General features: G+C 40.9%; 1 protein-coding gene and 1 non-coding gene across 2 annotated transcripts; both read left to right on the top strand.

Moving 5' to 3' along the window:
* Positions 1-103: 103 nt before the first annotated feature.
* tapt1b (transmembrane anterior posterior transformation 1b) lies at positions 104-11804 on the top strand. The gene is made up of 14 exons (XM_030094584.1): positions 104-281; positions 2588-2718; positions 2813-2931; positions 3787-3949; positions 4053-4188; positions 4755-4852; positions 4937-5006; positions 5163-5243; positions 5809-5918; positions 7317-7376; positions 9299-9367; positions 9447-9523; positions 9611-9783; positions 9908-11804. Exons 1-14 carry the CDS (start codon positions 104-106, stop codon positions 10159-10161), a joined length of 1719 nt encoding a protein of 572 aa, XP_029950444.1. The 3' UTR covers positions 10162-11804.
* Positions 11805-15512: 3708 nt separating this feature from the next.
* On the top strand, positions 15513-15584 carry trnah-gug (transfer RNA histidin (anticodon GUG)). Its single transcript has one exon. It is a non-coding gene; the product is annotated as a tRNA-His (tRNA).
* Positions 15585-16778: the final 1194 nt, after the last annotated feature.

The following is a 16778-nucleotide window of genomic DNA, read 5'->3' as shown; positions in this document are numbered from 1 at the left end:
TTGGCGACACCCAGTGGTCTGCTGGTGAAATTGTTGTGCGTGATGACGTCAGAGGGTGTGACGCAGTTTCCCAGGCAGCGGCGGCTGAAACCGTTTGGCGAAGATGGCGGACTCGCTGTCGACAGGTCCGGGTGACGAGAAGGAGAAGGAGAAGGAGGGTAAGGAGAGGGACAGAAGAGCTGCCAAACTGGACAAGAGCAAGGAGAAAGATGGCGCCACGGAGACGCTGAGCTTCAGCGACAAAAACGGGGACAGAAAGGGGAGGAAACGCAACCTGTCAGGTGAGGGCTAGCCTGGTCTGGGGCAGCTGAGGACCCCCGGTTTGACAGTGTTACGAGCGGCCGCGGTGATGCTTGTTTACACGGCTTAGATAAGGCTTGCTTTTACACTGTAGCGCTGCTGGAGCGCACAGTCTGATCACACCTTCGGAGCCCTGCTGGCTGCTGCAGCCTCCACTGCTGTATGGTCAGCACTTAGCTAAACTAAAGTCACGTCAGGTGGATAATTTATGTTGCATGCATTCAGATTGTAGCTAGCAGCAGGTTTTCTAATTGTATGCAAATAGACAGTGGTGCATTCAATCATGATCTAGTGCAAAATACTGAAGTTTGCTTCTTTGCCAAACTGCTTTTTCTTTGCACAGGCGCATTGAGAAGTGCTGCTCCGAGGGTACATACTGTCTGTTCGCACATGCATGTTGATTCGCCTGTGAGACACATTCATAACATAACCTCTTCTCACTGCACATATTTTAACTGCAGAGCTGGAAAATTACGTGCAGTTCCTCATAAATGAGCCACTCCCTTATATTCCTATTCACGTACATCACCCACGTGCTGAGATGCTATCATCAGTCTTATTTCTCTATTTATAAACTATGACTATAAATGCACCACGAGTACAGATATCCCTGCTTATATCTGAGCCTTGTGTCAGCTGAGGACTATACCTTCCATAATGCGGCTTGATGCATACATTTCATTGGATCCACTTTTTTTAAGCCTTTCACAAGCAGTGTGCACTGGGTGGCATATACTGTCATGAACTTCAGGACCAAGAGTGAACAGTTTATACCAGACAAGTTTTATAATGACTTTTGATTTCCTTCACTTTATTTGCTTTTCTTGTTAAATCATCATGACCAGGAATCATTTGAGATTCTAGTGCTGGATATTTTGTATAGGTTTGGAGCATTTAAACCTGTAGTGTTTCATATTTATTCATGATTAAATGTAAAACATGGATTTGTCGAACCAGTCGTGGCTTCTGTCTTAATATGTTGATAAAAACGCAAATAACTTAAGCACTTTTTAAAACGTCACACTGAAAAGACGTGAAAGAAATTAGATTACTTAGAAAAATGTATGCATGATGTTAATGAGCAGAGAATGCAAAACAAAAAACGTTTCTAGCCAATGCAATATACACAGATCGTTTTATACCTCAATACTGGAAATTCCAATTTGGAATGTATCCTGGAAGGGTTTATGTGAATGCAAATGAATTGTACCAAAAAGTTTCCTGTAATACATTTTCCACTCTAACCTCTGGAGAACATAAGCTCTTTAGCTTCTTTGGAACAACGCTGAACATGTTACAGCCTGTAAGATATTATGTGGACTCCCATTTGCAGAGTTTGAACATCAGTACCAGTGATTTCGGCAGAGTAAAGAGCATTATTATCAAACATAGTGAACATAAGAGGAGAAACCAGCATAATAGCAGCTAGCTTCAACATGACGTCAGACTTTAAATCTGCTTTGAGCATGTGAAAGAACTTGAGACGAAATTGCAGTATCCTGACCTCCAACACGTTAACACCTTGATTGAAGCAGACGTCCAGCTGTGAGTCAGACCTCAGTGGCTCACCTCTACTAATGCTCTTGTGTCTAAATGGGAGCAAATCCCTGCAGTCAGGTTCCCAGTGCGTTACTGAAACCTTCCGAGGACATTAAGGGTTTTTGAAACAGCACATATTTTACTATTATTTAGATTTTTATTTCTGTTACATCATTCAGTTTGTATCATACACTTTGTGGATTATGCTTGTACATGTACTTTTACAGTGGGAATGCTTGAGTAAGCAACTGCTTTTAATCTCTAACTTAAACCATCAGAGTGGTATCACTGGAAAGTGAAGTTTCCTTAACTCTGATTGACTTGATCTATTTTTGTTTACATGATTGTTAAAATGAAATAGTCACAAATGAACGAGTGCTTTTGCTCCCTTTCCCCGTTACTTTCAACATCTAGCAGTTATTCAATATTAGTGTGCGTTTTTGAAGATCTGGAACATTGCCCTTTCATCCTTGTGTTTGAAATGTCTTACTAAAAACGTCCTAGTGGCCACAGTAAAGATAAGTATGTGAGTTTTAAGATTGTCGATATCATAAATGGTCCAGGATTTACGATATTGAACTGTACACACGTTAAATCCCATCTGCAGCCACAGGATAGCAGTAGAGAGGTTGCTATTGCACTTGGGAAAAGAAAGTCTTCAGAATAATTCCAGTTTATGATGTTGTTTTGTGGCTTCCCACTGATTTTATCTTTCTGTTTGTGTGTGTGTGTGTGTGTGTGTGTTCAGACCTGTCTCTAGTCAGATTTATCACCACTGAGCTCACCAGGGGCTACTTCCTAGAACACAATGAAGCCAAATACACAGAGCGCAGGGAGAGGGTCTACACCTGCCTCCGCATCCCGAAGGAGCTGGAAAAGGTAAATGCAAAAGACACTTTGTGTCAAAATTTTTTTAAAAGGCTATTGCATTCTTTAATAAATTCTCTTTCACATTGTGTTTCTGTCGTTTCAGTTGATGACGTTCGGCTTCTTCCTCTGCCTGGATACTTTTCTCTATGTGTTCACCTTGTTGCCCCTCAGAGTGATTCTGGCACTGTTACGACTGTTCACCGTGCCATGTTGTGGCCTCAGGTAACAAATAGACACTCTGATGTCAGGATGCACGCTTGTAAATATTGCCTGATTTCAGTGATTGCAAATATAAGCAAAAACAATTGAGTGACCATAAAATGCACATTTTTAAGATATTTTCAGTGTATTCCTCTAAAAGAGGTTTAACAGATTCTCCATTGTTGAATTGAGGTTAGTTGATATTTAAGCTCCTTCTGTGGTGGCATGAGCAAGTTGTAAATATATATTTTTTTCAGTCAGTTATGTGAACTAGTACAACACTTACAACGAAAAGATATATTTACAATAAGTATTTAAGGAACAAGTCCATAGCTGATAGGATCAGCCTCTGCTCTGCCATTATGGTACTTTGAGAGCTCGATATTTTCTCAGGTGGTACACTGTGAACAGTTTGAGGACCACCGATACCGTATCTATTCACTGACTAGTAAGTGGTGAAAAGCCTTGTTGCACCTACTAGTTTGTTTCTTATCATTAAGAAACAAGGTCACTTGTTCATCCAGGAAAAAAAAAAATGCTGTGAATGTCACTTCTTCTAATAAGGGACATCATTGTGAAGTACATACTGTCAGTGTTTCCAGAGTCTTTTGGGTAGATGTTTGGATGAAGTATACAATTGTCAACATGCTTTTTGTTCAGACATATAATTAATTAAAAAGAAAGTTTTTATTTGTCGAGATTTAACTGTCCACGCTGCAGTACCGTTCTGATGCTCCGAGGGGCAGCGCTCTTTCAGCTTGTGCAGATTGAACACTATAGAGACCTGTACTTTTTATGTCCTGCTCCTCTCTCTGACCATTGTGTGTGTGTGTGTGTGTGTGTGTGTGTGTGTGTGTGTGTGTGTGTGTGTTTCAGCGGGTCCCGTCTGCTGCAGCCTGCCCAGGTGTGCGACGTGCTAAAAGGCTTCATCATGGTGCTGTGTTACTCGATGATGAGCTATGTGGATTACTCCATGATGTACCACCTCATCAGGGGGCAGTCGGTCATCAAACTCTACATCATCTACAACATGTTAGAGGTACACCCTTCCTCATCTTTGATTGATTTCCGAACTTATTACGTTGTGAAATCGGCCACCTTCTCACTTGTCCCCTGTCTTGCGTCTCTTGCTGTGTTGTCAGGTGGCAGACCGCTTGTTCTCCTCCTTCGGCCAAGATATCTTGGACGCTCTTTACTGGACGGCGACAGAGCCCAAAGAGAAGAAGAGGGCGCACATAGGCGTGATTCCTCACTTCCTCATGGCTGTGCTCTACGTCTGTATCCTCACATGGATTCATGCTGATCTTTGTTTTCACTCTTTGTGTCGCTTTGACAAAACAGTGCAGATTGGAGACTTTTGTTTCACACTGTCGTCATCGTGCCAGTTTCCTATTTGTAACCAACAAATGAACAAACATAAAAGTTTGTATTTGCATTATTCATATAGCACAATACAAAAATAAAGCAATTAAATAGGACCTCAAATGTACTGTGGTGGCCTGACTAATGTCCCAGAGTCTTCTTAAAACTGCCAAGTTTCTGTCTTACAGCTGAAAGTGTCTGATCCATCAGGAGTGGAAAGGAACAACTATAATCTAAATTATCCACTGATTGTGACAATATTTCAGTTTTTCTGACCTTTTTGGGATTATGGACTAAATGTATTTGTGTATTTGAGATCATTCACATTTTTTGGGAAAGTTGCTGTCCATTGTGCACTGTTTTTGGCATGAAATGGAAAAATCTTTACTTTCTCAATCTGGCCAAAGACAGTCATGATTAAACCTCCGGATCTTTTTCATTTCTTTCTACTTCTGTGTTTTCCTTAAGTTTTGTTAACGTAGTTCTTCATGCAATTCTTATCATGGTTCAAGCCACAACCCTCAATGTAGCCTTCAACTCCCACAACAAGTCTCTTCTCACCATAATGATGTCAAACAATGTGAGTGAAACGCATAAAAATTTCATTGTTATTAAAAGTTCTCTTACGGCTTTTAGTCAGGATTATTTTTTTGTCTTCTTCCAGTTTGTGGAGATCAAAGGAAGTGTGTTCAAGAAGTTCGAAAAGAACAACCTTTTCCAGATGTCCAACAGTGGTAAGCGGCGAGTGATATATCAAACATTTTGGACATTTTGTGCCTCTCGACCTTTGACCCCTATGATTTAATACAAGGTAAATTTGCCGGAATGGAGCTCAGCCGCAGTGAGCACAAAGTAGGTTAATCCAGGATTGATTTGTTTGTTTCCTACAGACATAAAAGAGAGGTTCACCAACTACATCCTCCTGCTCATCGTCTGTCTCAGAAACATGGAGCAGTTCTCATGGAACCCAGGTAACTGATGCCGCACAAAGCTCTCCAGTAGAGGTGTAGCACTGACTGACGCACAGTGTAGCTGACTGAAGGCCGTTTGTGGAACTTTCACAATCACCAAACCACTTGGTGACCCCACATCCTCTTTAGATGGAGGCACTGTGATTATAAAAGAAAGTGTTAAGATGAGTTTACACAGATGTCTTTGTAACATTAAACTTAAAACTTAACATTAAATATGAAACTTCACATGTGTGTTATATCAAAATGTTTGTGCATCTCGGCCTTACGGTAATGTCCCTCATTGTATTTGTCAGCAGTGTCTTGCATTGAAATTCTCAGTTACCCAAGAAAAAGTGTCCTCTTAGTTTTTTTTTGAAGACTTATCACACCAACGTGAACATCATGCTCATCAGTCACATGCTGTCAGCCCTAGTTTATGGACACATCACAGTTCAGCTCCTCTTATTGGCCACATTAGTTCATCTCACTTCAGTGTTATGTGTTATTGTCGTCTCTCTTCTTTCATGTATACTTTATATTGCATTAAATAATAATAATGATGTTGAGTAAATGTTGTTTTCAGACCACCTGTGGGTGCTGTTTCCGGATGTAGTCATGGTGATTGCCTCTGAAGTTGCCGTGGACGTTGTCAAACATGCCTTCATCACTAAATTCAATGATATAAGTGCTGATGTGAGTAATTTTAAAGTTCTTCTCCATTTCTTTGTTTGGTTCAGTTGATATCTAACTAAAGATAATAAAATTTAAATGTTACAGTACAGAATTGGGAAACATAGTATGGGATAATTTTCTTATAATTTATCCTCCACATTTATTTTGTGATGGCTAATAATGGAGATGAATTAAAACATTGGGGTATCTGACAGTTATTGCAGGAGTGTCAGAGATGCAGATGAATGTATTAGTTGGGAGTTTGAGTCTGAATGGAGGAAATACAGTTCATCCAGGAGTGATACAGTTACTGAGGATTAACCACTATCTTCACGCACTGCTGGGTTTAGGAGCTCTGGCTTTTCTGTTCCACTGTCATATAGTGAATATATTTCACAGACATATACTCATGTCTCCAGCAGTGACAGCTGAGAGTGGATTTTTTTTTTTTTTTTTTTTTTTTTTAAGTAGCAACACCTTGGTGAGACGGAGCTGTTCAGCCAATAAGGAAGGTTTATTTCGAGGGTGTGGACAGGTCGGCTCTGGGCTGATCGGCTCCTCTCACAGGGCACCACACACAACAGGATTTGCGATTGGAAATATTAAACATGTTCATTATCTATGATCTCACCTTCCGACGCCTCCCGAGCAGCTCCGAAGCTCCGACAGGAAAAAATCTCTCTGAACACACCGCACAGCACAGGAAGATCAGACCCGAACTCATTTGCATACTCCCGACAATCGGACCTTTGCCGGCTTCAATCGAGAGGAGAAGATCGGGGCGATCTTCGGCCCGATCATCCTGTAGTGTGTACAGGCCTTAAGACAGTGGCACAGCCTCTGAGAAACAACACTGATAAATGTGACTAAATCAACAGTTTGTGAGTGCAGAGTAGGTTTTTCCAGCCTGTAAGCTTCAGGAGGGGGCAGGTAACGTGAGAAATCAGGAGGGAACTTCGGCATACCCATTTGAAATAGCATCAATAGCGTTTCATCAGCGCAGTAGTTCTGTACCTCCTCCTATCGGGTGGCTTCCCTTTCAGTTTCCTTCAAAGAGCTGTGGTTATGTAACGGTGAGCAGCCCCACAGAGAGGGATTAACCCTTTATCTCTGAACTGTCACACCTAATCACACACACCTTGTTCACCTTGTTAGTGGTCACTCAGCTCTGAAGCCACTCAGATCTACATTTAAAGCGCATTTGCACTGTATGAAACAGGTTTATCTCCTGCACTAATCCCTACTCTGCTTTCACTTCTCTTAATGCAGGGTAGTAAATAAATAGCAAACACACCAATTATGGGGGTTTAAACATACATTTAACATGTATTACCTGTCACCAGCACCGAATAACTGACTATACACTAAATGGATATTTATTTGGTTGTTTGAAAGTTACTGCCTTGTGTTGTTTCCCAGGTATACGGAGAATACAGAGCCAGCCTCGCCTTTGACCTTGTCAGCAGTCGTCAGAAAAACGTGAGTAAAAAGAAAATTGATCCAACTGTCAGCCTGCAGATATATTTGCTCATGTGCATTGTTTACATTTGATAATCTATTACTACAGCAGTTCATGTTTTATGCTGGCACAAATGAATAAATAATGAAATCACATAATGATGCAGTTTTCAGGCAGAGTTCAACCAGAGTTCGCCAGTGCAAAGCTGCAGCTGGATATGTGTAAATGTCTCAATGCCAGCTGCCCAAGAACATAAGGGCTCCCTTGTTTTGAACACGAGGAAGCAGGAGTGTCGTCTTAAACATGCTCTGCTGTTGCATTTGACTGATGTAGTGATAAAGGCCATTGCAAATTTCCCAGAACACAGGTTCAGTTCAATTCATGTCTTCATGAAAGTTTTAGAAGCTCCCCATTAGTTGTCACTGTTATTGATGGAAACTTCCATCACAGAGTCTGTGTGTTTCGGTAGAGACACATCCGTCAACCACAGCAGGATGAACCCCTCCCTCATACAGCCGCTCCTTTTGTCCACCCATGATCCGGTCTTTGGTCAACCTTTTTCTTCCTTCGATGACTTTTGATAGATACTAACCCCGTCATAGTGTTGTGTTAATGGGTGGATCTATATCAGGCAGAAACTTGAGATTCATTAATTATATAATTTATGAGAAAGTACAAGTGAATTAAAACCATGTTTGTCTTTTTCCAAGATGTGTTAAACTCTGCTGTTTCCATTTCTTTCAGTTAGTTACCTCCATGGCCTTAGAATTTATTAGCTTTTATTATGATTTTCAAACAAAATCAAGTTCCTAGGTGTTTTGATTGATGAACATCTAACATGGAAATCTCATATAGAACATGTTAAAACAAAGGTTTCACAAACCATTGCTGTGTTGCATAAGGTCAAAGAATCACTTAATAAGAATGCTTTGTTTCTATTGTATAACTCATTGATTGTTCCATATCTGACCTATTGTGTTGAAATATGGGGAAGTGCCTGTAAAACTTATATTGAACCACTTTCTGTTATACAGAAACGAGCCATTCGTGTGGTAAATGGAAGTGAATACAGGGATCACACAAATCCAATATTTAAACAATTGAAATCTTTAAAACTTAATGAATTGGTGGAACTCAACCTCCTTAAAACTATGTATAAAGCTCAACAAAAAATATTACCAGATAACTTGCAAAACAGATTTAAAAAGAGAGAAAGTCAATATGAATTACGAGGAACCGAAATCTTTTCTTTATCAGAGTCAAGAACCAAACCTAAAGAAAGATGTATCACAATCCAAGGAGTCAGTTTATGAAACAATCTTGACTGTAAAATTAAAATGTCTCAGTCCATTTATAGTTTCAAGAAATGTTTAAAAGAACAATTATTAAAAAGATATGATGCTACTGTATAATAAGAAATTATTATCTTTTGATTTTGTAAATATCTTCTTGTGCAATGGTTATGTTTATAATCAACTCTTGATGTAAACTATTGTTTTCTCAATTATTTTGTGTTGGTAGGGGCAGACACGATAAGTTTTACTTATTTCTGCTCCTTTTCATTTTTTTTCAAAGAATGAAATAAATAAACAATCAATCAATCAATCAATCAATGTTCAAGACAAAACATGTGGCTATAATATTATACATTACAAATCATATCACATTTCCATTCATTAAATTAAAATTTCAATGATGTATTATGTACTTTTTACCACACCCCAAATCAGATCATTTGATGATAGAAATTAGGAATTTAAAAAAAAGCACCAACAAAAGTGCTCTAAGCAAGCTTTCCTGTACTGAGTAAAATAGTACAGACCTTTTTTGATTTGATGTTAAAATGTGAATTATTCTCAACTTTCTGATATCTCAGTTAAGGATTCAGAGCAGTGCCAATTGTTGATGCTTTTCTCAGAACTATGTTCACTGTTTTTTCTAGGCTTACACAGACTACAGTGACTCAGTTTCCAGAAGAATGGGATTCATCCCCCTTCCTTTAGCACTGCTGGTCAGTATAACCTGTCATCTCCTGTGTTGTTATTGTGTGTCCATTAAAGGCATTGATGTGTTTCTCTTTCCTTCTGCAGCTGATCAGAGTAGTGACCAGCTCAGTGAAGATCCAGGGTTCCCTCTCCTTTATGTGTGTGTTGCTGTTTTACTTGGGGTAATTACCGAGCAGATGTCTGCATGATACCTACTGCCTGCTGCTGGACCTTCCTCTGAGATCTGTCATGTCCACGCTGCGTTGCAGGATGATCACTCTGAAGGTGCTCAACAGCATCGTCCTGCTGGGAACATCCTGCATGTTCGTCAAAGAGGCCAACATGGAGGAGAAGCTCTTCCACCCTCCACCGTCTGCCGTGTCCAGCCGCGTCAACTCCAGAGCTCACCGTACCAAACATGTTCACACCGCGCCGCAGCAAGGTAGCTCCGCCACACTTTTATGTTCTCATTTGTAATCGCTTACTTGTTGAAATGTATCTGCATTGTTTTTTTTTGTTTTGTTTTTTTCTCTGGTGAATAACTCTCAACTGTCTCTCTCCATAAGAACCTACAGCTGATAAAGAAGGAGCGTCGCTGGCATCAGACATTGCTCAGCCCACCAACATGGCGGAGAGCGCCGCCAACGTGCTCCCAAAGAGCGATTCGGACACGTTCCTCACGACGCCGGACGATGAGGACGACGACAAGATCATCAACTCTGACACGGGACTGGAAGGAGAAGGAGTGTCGCACAGAACACCCAAGAAAGACTTGCTGGAAATCGACCGCTTCACCATCTGTGGCAACCGGATAGACTGAATTCAGCAGGAACAAGCAGTCGGCGCAGCGTCGAAGCGACACAGCCTGGTTCAGGGATCACACACGGGTCACGGAGCGCGCTCAGACCCAACATCGGCCTGTGCTCGGACCCCTCAAGTGTAGTATTTATTTATTTATTACAGACAATACCAGCCAAGGCTTAAGGCTGTTAAACATCAGAAGACACATCCGATGTTCCCAGCTGGTCCCGTATGCGCCTGCTGCACGGAGTAGACTCTGACACGAGGTGCTGTCGTCATGGCAATGGGTCAAATAAATAGAGAATAGATACTTGGAGAGAGGATCGTGACGTGAAATCCGGCATGATCGGAGAGGCATAACAGCTGGACTGTGCAGGTGTGTGTTAGAAGCACAATCGTGTACAGTGAGGAGGTGTTTTTAAGAAAAAAAAAAAAAAAAGTCAATTTTTACAGATTTTTTTTTCTTTTGTTTTTACTGCTTGAAGTCTGACAGACTAATATTTGAAATGAAGTTTTTACAACAAATTTCAGAATTGTTTTCTAAATCAACATCAGCTCAGCCGCTGATCACATGAACACATTTAAACTGAAAGTCACTTTTCAGGAGAACCTGAACTGAGTTACTGTCATGAGGCCGGAGACAGTTCAACACCTCAACAAATTAGCAGAAGTTTGGTATAAGTGTTGGGCTGTGTTACAGGCCGGGGTATTTTTCTTTCAGACACGGGGGAGAGTTTGAAGGTTTTAGCTGAATACAAGTTGAAATGCTTTTGTTACTTTGAAGCACTGAGAGAACAGTGCCTGTTGCTAAAGACAGGCTCCAGTTTGTGTCGTCAAGTGATGTTTTCAGATGAAAATCTCTGAAAATTTGTTTGTTTTTTTATTTGGGGTTTTCATACCCTCATTATTGAAGCATGTAGCCCACAGATAATTATGACAACTCACCTAAAGCATTTTTTTAATGTTGGAAGCTGTGATCCGGTATTTAGATTCTGATTGTGTGCGTCAGTGTAAATGTGTACAGCAGTTTTCCACTAGACTGACTGAGAAAATGATCAAAAATGACAAAAACTAGGTCATGTATGCACTCCGCTTCTGGGGTTATCTGAGTGCTTAAATAGAGCTGAAAGGATGAGCCACCATGTAACTGTGCTGTAACTACATGAAACCAGTGAGGCCAACAGATTGACTCTGCAAGTTAATAATGTTTGTTTGGTGATGGCTGTTGAATGTGATTTTTTTTTAAGCAATCCTAAGGCATGACCATAATTCCTGTTATCATTATACCAAATCTGAACAATTTTTTTATGACTGAATTTAATTTTTCCCCCCGAAATACCAGGTGTTTATTTTAAAAGATTCTGAGTTTGTGTTTTAAGTGTTGAGGTGATGCTTAGTGAGATCTGAGATCCTCGAAAAGTGCGAGTAAATAACAGCATACATGTGAAGGGATGATGAGTGCAACTGCATCATAAGTGTGTGCGAGTGTGTGTGTGTGAGAGAGATACTGTGAGAGCTGTTTTGCAGAGTGTGTGGCTTGATGTCATAAAAACTATCTCTCTGTTGAATTTGGATATTTTATTTTTTATTATGCCACCCATCATCTGTGTAATGCCTCTCTTTACGCTGTAAGGAGAATAAAAACAAGACTTTGTTTTGTAACTATTTGTGATGTGATTTGTGTGTATGTGTGTGTGTGTGTGTGTGTATGTGTGTGTGTACTCGTATTTCTATCCTTGTGGGGGCCAAATGTCCCCACAAGGATAGGAAAACCTGGAACGATGTGCCTTGTGGGGACATTTTTCCGGTCCTAATGAGGAGAAACTGTTTTCTTGGCCATGTTGTTGTTACTGAAAAAAGTAAAAGTGCAAAAACATTTCTTTAGGGTTAGGCTGTGTTTTGGTGTGGGTTAGGGTTAGGGTAAGGGTCAGGATTAGGGGTTAGACATGAATGGGAGTCAATGGAAGGTCCCCACAAGGATAGAAATACGAACCTGTGTGTGTGTGTGTGTGTGTGTGTGTGTGTGTGTGTGTGTGTGTAAGCACAGGAACAGTGGCGGGATGTTTCAGTGAAAGGAGTCACTGCGGTCTCTGTTAACTGGGGAAACACTGCAGCCCACTGTTCCCAGATGCAGACTTCAGGAGGGAGGATCTGTCAGCACGCTCATTCACACACAAACACACACACACACACACAGGGGATTTTTCACTCTGGAAGTCCACCTCTGATAAATTTACTTAGTTTAGGATACAACAACTCAATGACTGTGCTGTCATATTTCACATTTCTCCACTAGATTCCTGACATGAAGGCAGAGGCGTCGCTACGGGGTAGGCAACACAGGCATTTGCCTAGGGCCCCGAGCTGAAGGGGGCCCCAAGGGACGGCTGACATCAGTCAATTTCAATGACAAATTAAAGGCGCTACACTTGATGCTACAACGACAGCGTGTCGAAAATCCCCCTTTCCGAGTACTCACCGGTTAGTTGCTAGTAGGGGGCCCCGACAGACGGCGGATATCAGCGACACAACTTGAACCCCCCCCCCCCCGGATACATTACCATGACACATCGGGAACCTACTAAATGGGGCCCCACTACTACCCGGCTTGCATCGGGATACAGTCAAATCGGCCATAACCAACTCGGCCCCAAGCTAAGTCGGCCTATAGCAAAGTCGGCCCCATGCCTCAAGCCTCACACATTGAGCGTTACAGTCATGCATTTCAGTCTTTTGCCACACACTCACGCCACATATTGTATTTCTCACGCTGAAAAAAAAGAAATACCAGTAAATTTGTCTGGTGCGCTGCTGCCATGGCACTGTCATCCACTGCTTCCAGCCTGGTTTTTCCTCCTCCGAAGTCCACCTGAGATGACATGAAGTTTGTGCAAAGAAAGAAGGAACCTTATTGATTCTGAATTGAACTGAATGGTGAGTTGTGTTATACATATTACAATGTCAAAATGATTTAAATGAAAGTGCTTACTGTGAAATGTTAATATTTACATTAAATTATTAAATTGAATATGATGCACTTTATTGTGTTTTGAAAAAAACAAAAGACCTTTAAAACTGACACATTGTTGCCAACTCCTCACTCAGTAACGATCTGTAATCTTGTTATTTGTATCAAGGCTCATTTGCATATCTAGGTCAAATGAGATGATGACGTCATTTAAAATGATACATTGTTGCAAACTCCTCAGTCAGGAAAGTTCTAAATGACATTTTCATACAGAAAGAAGGAACCATATTGGTGCACAGTGAGTCACGTGAAGTGACAGAGCTCCAGCCATAGAGTCCTGACTCCTGATCATTCAAAGGCAGCTTTTAAATGGAAGTACAGATATCTATTGTCATACATCTATTGTGTTTCATTATTCTTTTGCAAATGTAGAAATGCTATCTACAGTTAGAAATCAAATTTGATTGGTGCCTTGTCTCATGTTATCACACAGCAACATTTGAATAATTTAGATGGATTTGAATTGATTGAAAGTCCTTTTTTTGTCCCACAGAGGGGAAATGCAGTGTTCCAGCAGCACAGAAAAAAGAAATAGAAATGGAATAGAAATGTGAAATGTGAAATGTGAAATTTACAAAGCCCAACCATAAATTAAAAAAAAAATTTATATAATTCAAATATAAATTTAGGACAGATATAATTAAATAACAGATGTAAGCCAACTGACATAATTAAATATAATTTAAATAGAAATTTAAGACAGATATAATTAAATAACAGATATAAACTAACAGATATAAATTAATAATTTACATATACATCTCAGACAGATATAATTAAATAAATAACAGATATACAGTAACAGATATAAATTAAATATAATTCAAATATACAGTTAAGACAGACACATATGTACAATATAATAGAAAAATGCGAGAAACAAAAAATATACACAGGAGTTTGACAAAGCTGAATGGATGATGGATGATAATAAATGATTGCATCCGACAACCCCCCCCCCTCCTTTTTTGATTGACAGGTTGCAGATGTGTTTGAGTCCTCCCACTTCCATAGCAGCGATGCACCAGACAAATTTTCCGTTTTTTTTTTTTTCAGCGTGAGAAATACAATGTGTGGCGTTAGTACATGACAAAAGACCGAAATGCGTGACTGTCACGCTCAGTGCGTGAGACTTGAGAGCCCTGCCAGTTTGCATGGGGCTTGGGGCCGACATGACTGTAAGCCCTTGCATCAACGTGCAGTCAGTGTTGTCAAACACACAAAGTGAAGCGCACATATCCCTCAGGGCACGCTAAGAGAAGAAAAATCAAGAAGAGGAAGAAAAGAAAAAAAACATGTTAGTGGTAAGTGAGAATGTGTAAGCTCTGTGTATTACATTATAAAAAAGTTAGTTCCATTTAGTCCAAGGGACTTTGTCCCAAACTCCCAGTCATCCACCACCAAGCACCAGAAAAGTAAGTGCAAAGTGATTTCAACCATTTCCTTCAAAACACATTAATAAAGTCTGTATATAATCATTCACATTATTTGGCAGCGTGGTTAACAACACACTTCTGTGGTATGACGAACTTAGAGCACATATTTACCTCTGCCAGCAGAGGTAATGTAATCGTCATGGTTTGTTTGTCTGTCCTTCTGTCTGTCTGTCTGTTGACAACATAACTTCCAAACTATGGCACGGATTATGACCAAATTTTCACCGATATTAATCAAAGTATTTCTTTGCTGATCCTTAGTTGTGGACTTCATTCATCATAATTCTGGGCCTGAGAGGCCCCATAGTCCCTCTTGGCTGGGACCCCCACTGGATCTAGAAACACCCCTGCATGAAAGACTTCAAAGCACTTTTAAAGACTTGCACAACTTGGCCAGATGATAGGGTTACTTTTTAACTGAGATTTGGTTTTCCCCCGTTTTGATGTCGAGCGTTCTGTTTGCCAACGTCTCACTAGTCCAAACTATTTATCTGACCTCAGAGCCTCAGATCAGCTATTTAGACCAGAACACAGTACAAAGTGTGGTTCTAACAATCAGTGGTTGTTTAATAGTTGCTCCTGTTTATATACCAATACAGACCCATACAATAAATTAGTGTCTGCATTAGTCTACTAGAGTTCATTTGAAGTATTTAATTCCCTCAAATTTCTCGTTTGATCTTCTGGGATTTTTGACACAATTAAACCAAAAAGCGAATATGCAAAAAAAAAAAAAAAAAAAAAAAAAAAAACTCTGTCTTCTTTATATGATTTCTCTCTGTGTCCATATATTTTGCCGTTTTATCAAATATTATGAAAAGTTCAGACCGATGCCAGTCAATGTCTGAGGAAAGACAGGGTGCTGGTTGCAGAGGCTTCCAGCTCTCCTCTTGCCAGCCTCAGCGCGCCGTGATCGTATAGTGGTTAGTACTCTGCGTTGTGGCCGCAGCAACCCCGGTTCGAATCCGGGTCACGGCAATTTTTCTGAAATAATCCCCTAGATTTATGGAAGTATTCCTAAGCGTTTCTCAAGCATATACATTCTCTCTGATGCCAGTTATCATATTTCGCCTGATGTTTAAGAGATTTAAAGAGTTTAAACAATCACATGAAGTCACACCATATCAGTCCATCTGAGGGAAAATACAGCGCCAAACACACACACACACACACACACACACACACACACACACACACACACACACACACACACACACACACACACACACACACACACACAACATAAACTCACTTTACACTTATTTTTAACATTGAGATGACACTGGAGTACTGATGAAAACTCCAAAGTGTATTGACAGGTGACACCACGCCACCGTAGGTGGGTCATTCTTGCTCTTTGAACTACGGGTGTTGACATTTACTGTTTTGGTGATGTGGTTTTCCTTCTGTTTTGTTTTAAGCACAAAATGTTTCCCCCAGAGTTAGATTTAAAGCTTACTGTAAATCCAACTACCGCTTTCATTAAATGCACATCTGCAAATGTAGAAGGATTAGAAATGACACAGCTGTATGGTTTGTCCCAATTTGGGGTCACGTCTAGATTACGCTCGTGTGTAGGAGAGATGGGAATGAGGCGGGCGGCTCGTTGTTTCACAATTCAAGAAATAAATAAATGTTTTTTTTATATATATATATATTCATACATGAAAAGCACATAGTGCGGTCCTTGGAGGCGCGTGGTTAGAGCACCGTGCACGGAGCTGGCACGTGCACAAGCAGCATGCAGGGTCCACTGAGGTGAACCTGCTGCTGTCTCTCCACGCGGACAGGTGGCTGCTGGGGAGGGAGAGAGGGGGGGGAGCGCCGCGGCGCGCGCGCGCACACGCTACAGATGCGAGCTTTTTTGCGAGCACGCGCGTACTTGAGCCCCTGTCGTGCACGCGAGATTAGGCAGCCGGTGAGAGTGAGGACGGGACACCGGGACACCGGGAGAGCGAGCACATCCTCGGCCGCTGGTCCTCTCAGAGCTCCGGGAAGATGTCAGGGATGAGTCCGTACCGGGAAACCACGAGCTAACGACCGCTCATTCGTCCGGTGTGAAGTTTCGAGTTTTTTTTTTGTGTGGATTTTTTTCTTTTTTTTTTTTTAAATTCTTTATTTATTTCTTGTGAGGATAACCCGCAGAGGGAGGCAAGTGCCACCCGCCCTCCG

Source organism: Salarias fasciatus, chromosome 6 (genome assembly GCF_902148845.1).
Source record: "Salarias fasciatus chromosome 6, fSalaFa1.1, whole genome shotgun sequence".
Classification (NCBI taxonomy): Eukaryota; Metazoa; Chordata; class Actinopteri; order Blenniiformes; family Blenniidae; genus Salarias; species Salarias fasciatus.
The sequence above is the reverse complement of the archived record's forward strand: the minus strand, read 5'-3'. Positions and strand labels throughout refer to the sequence as shown.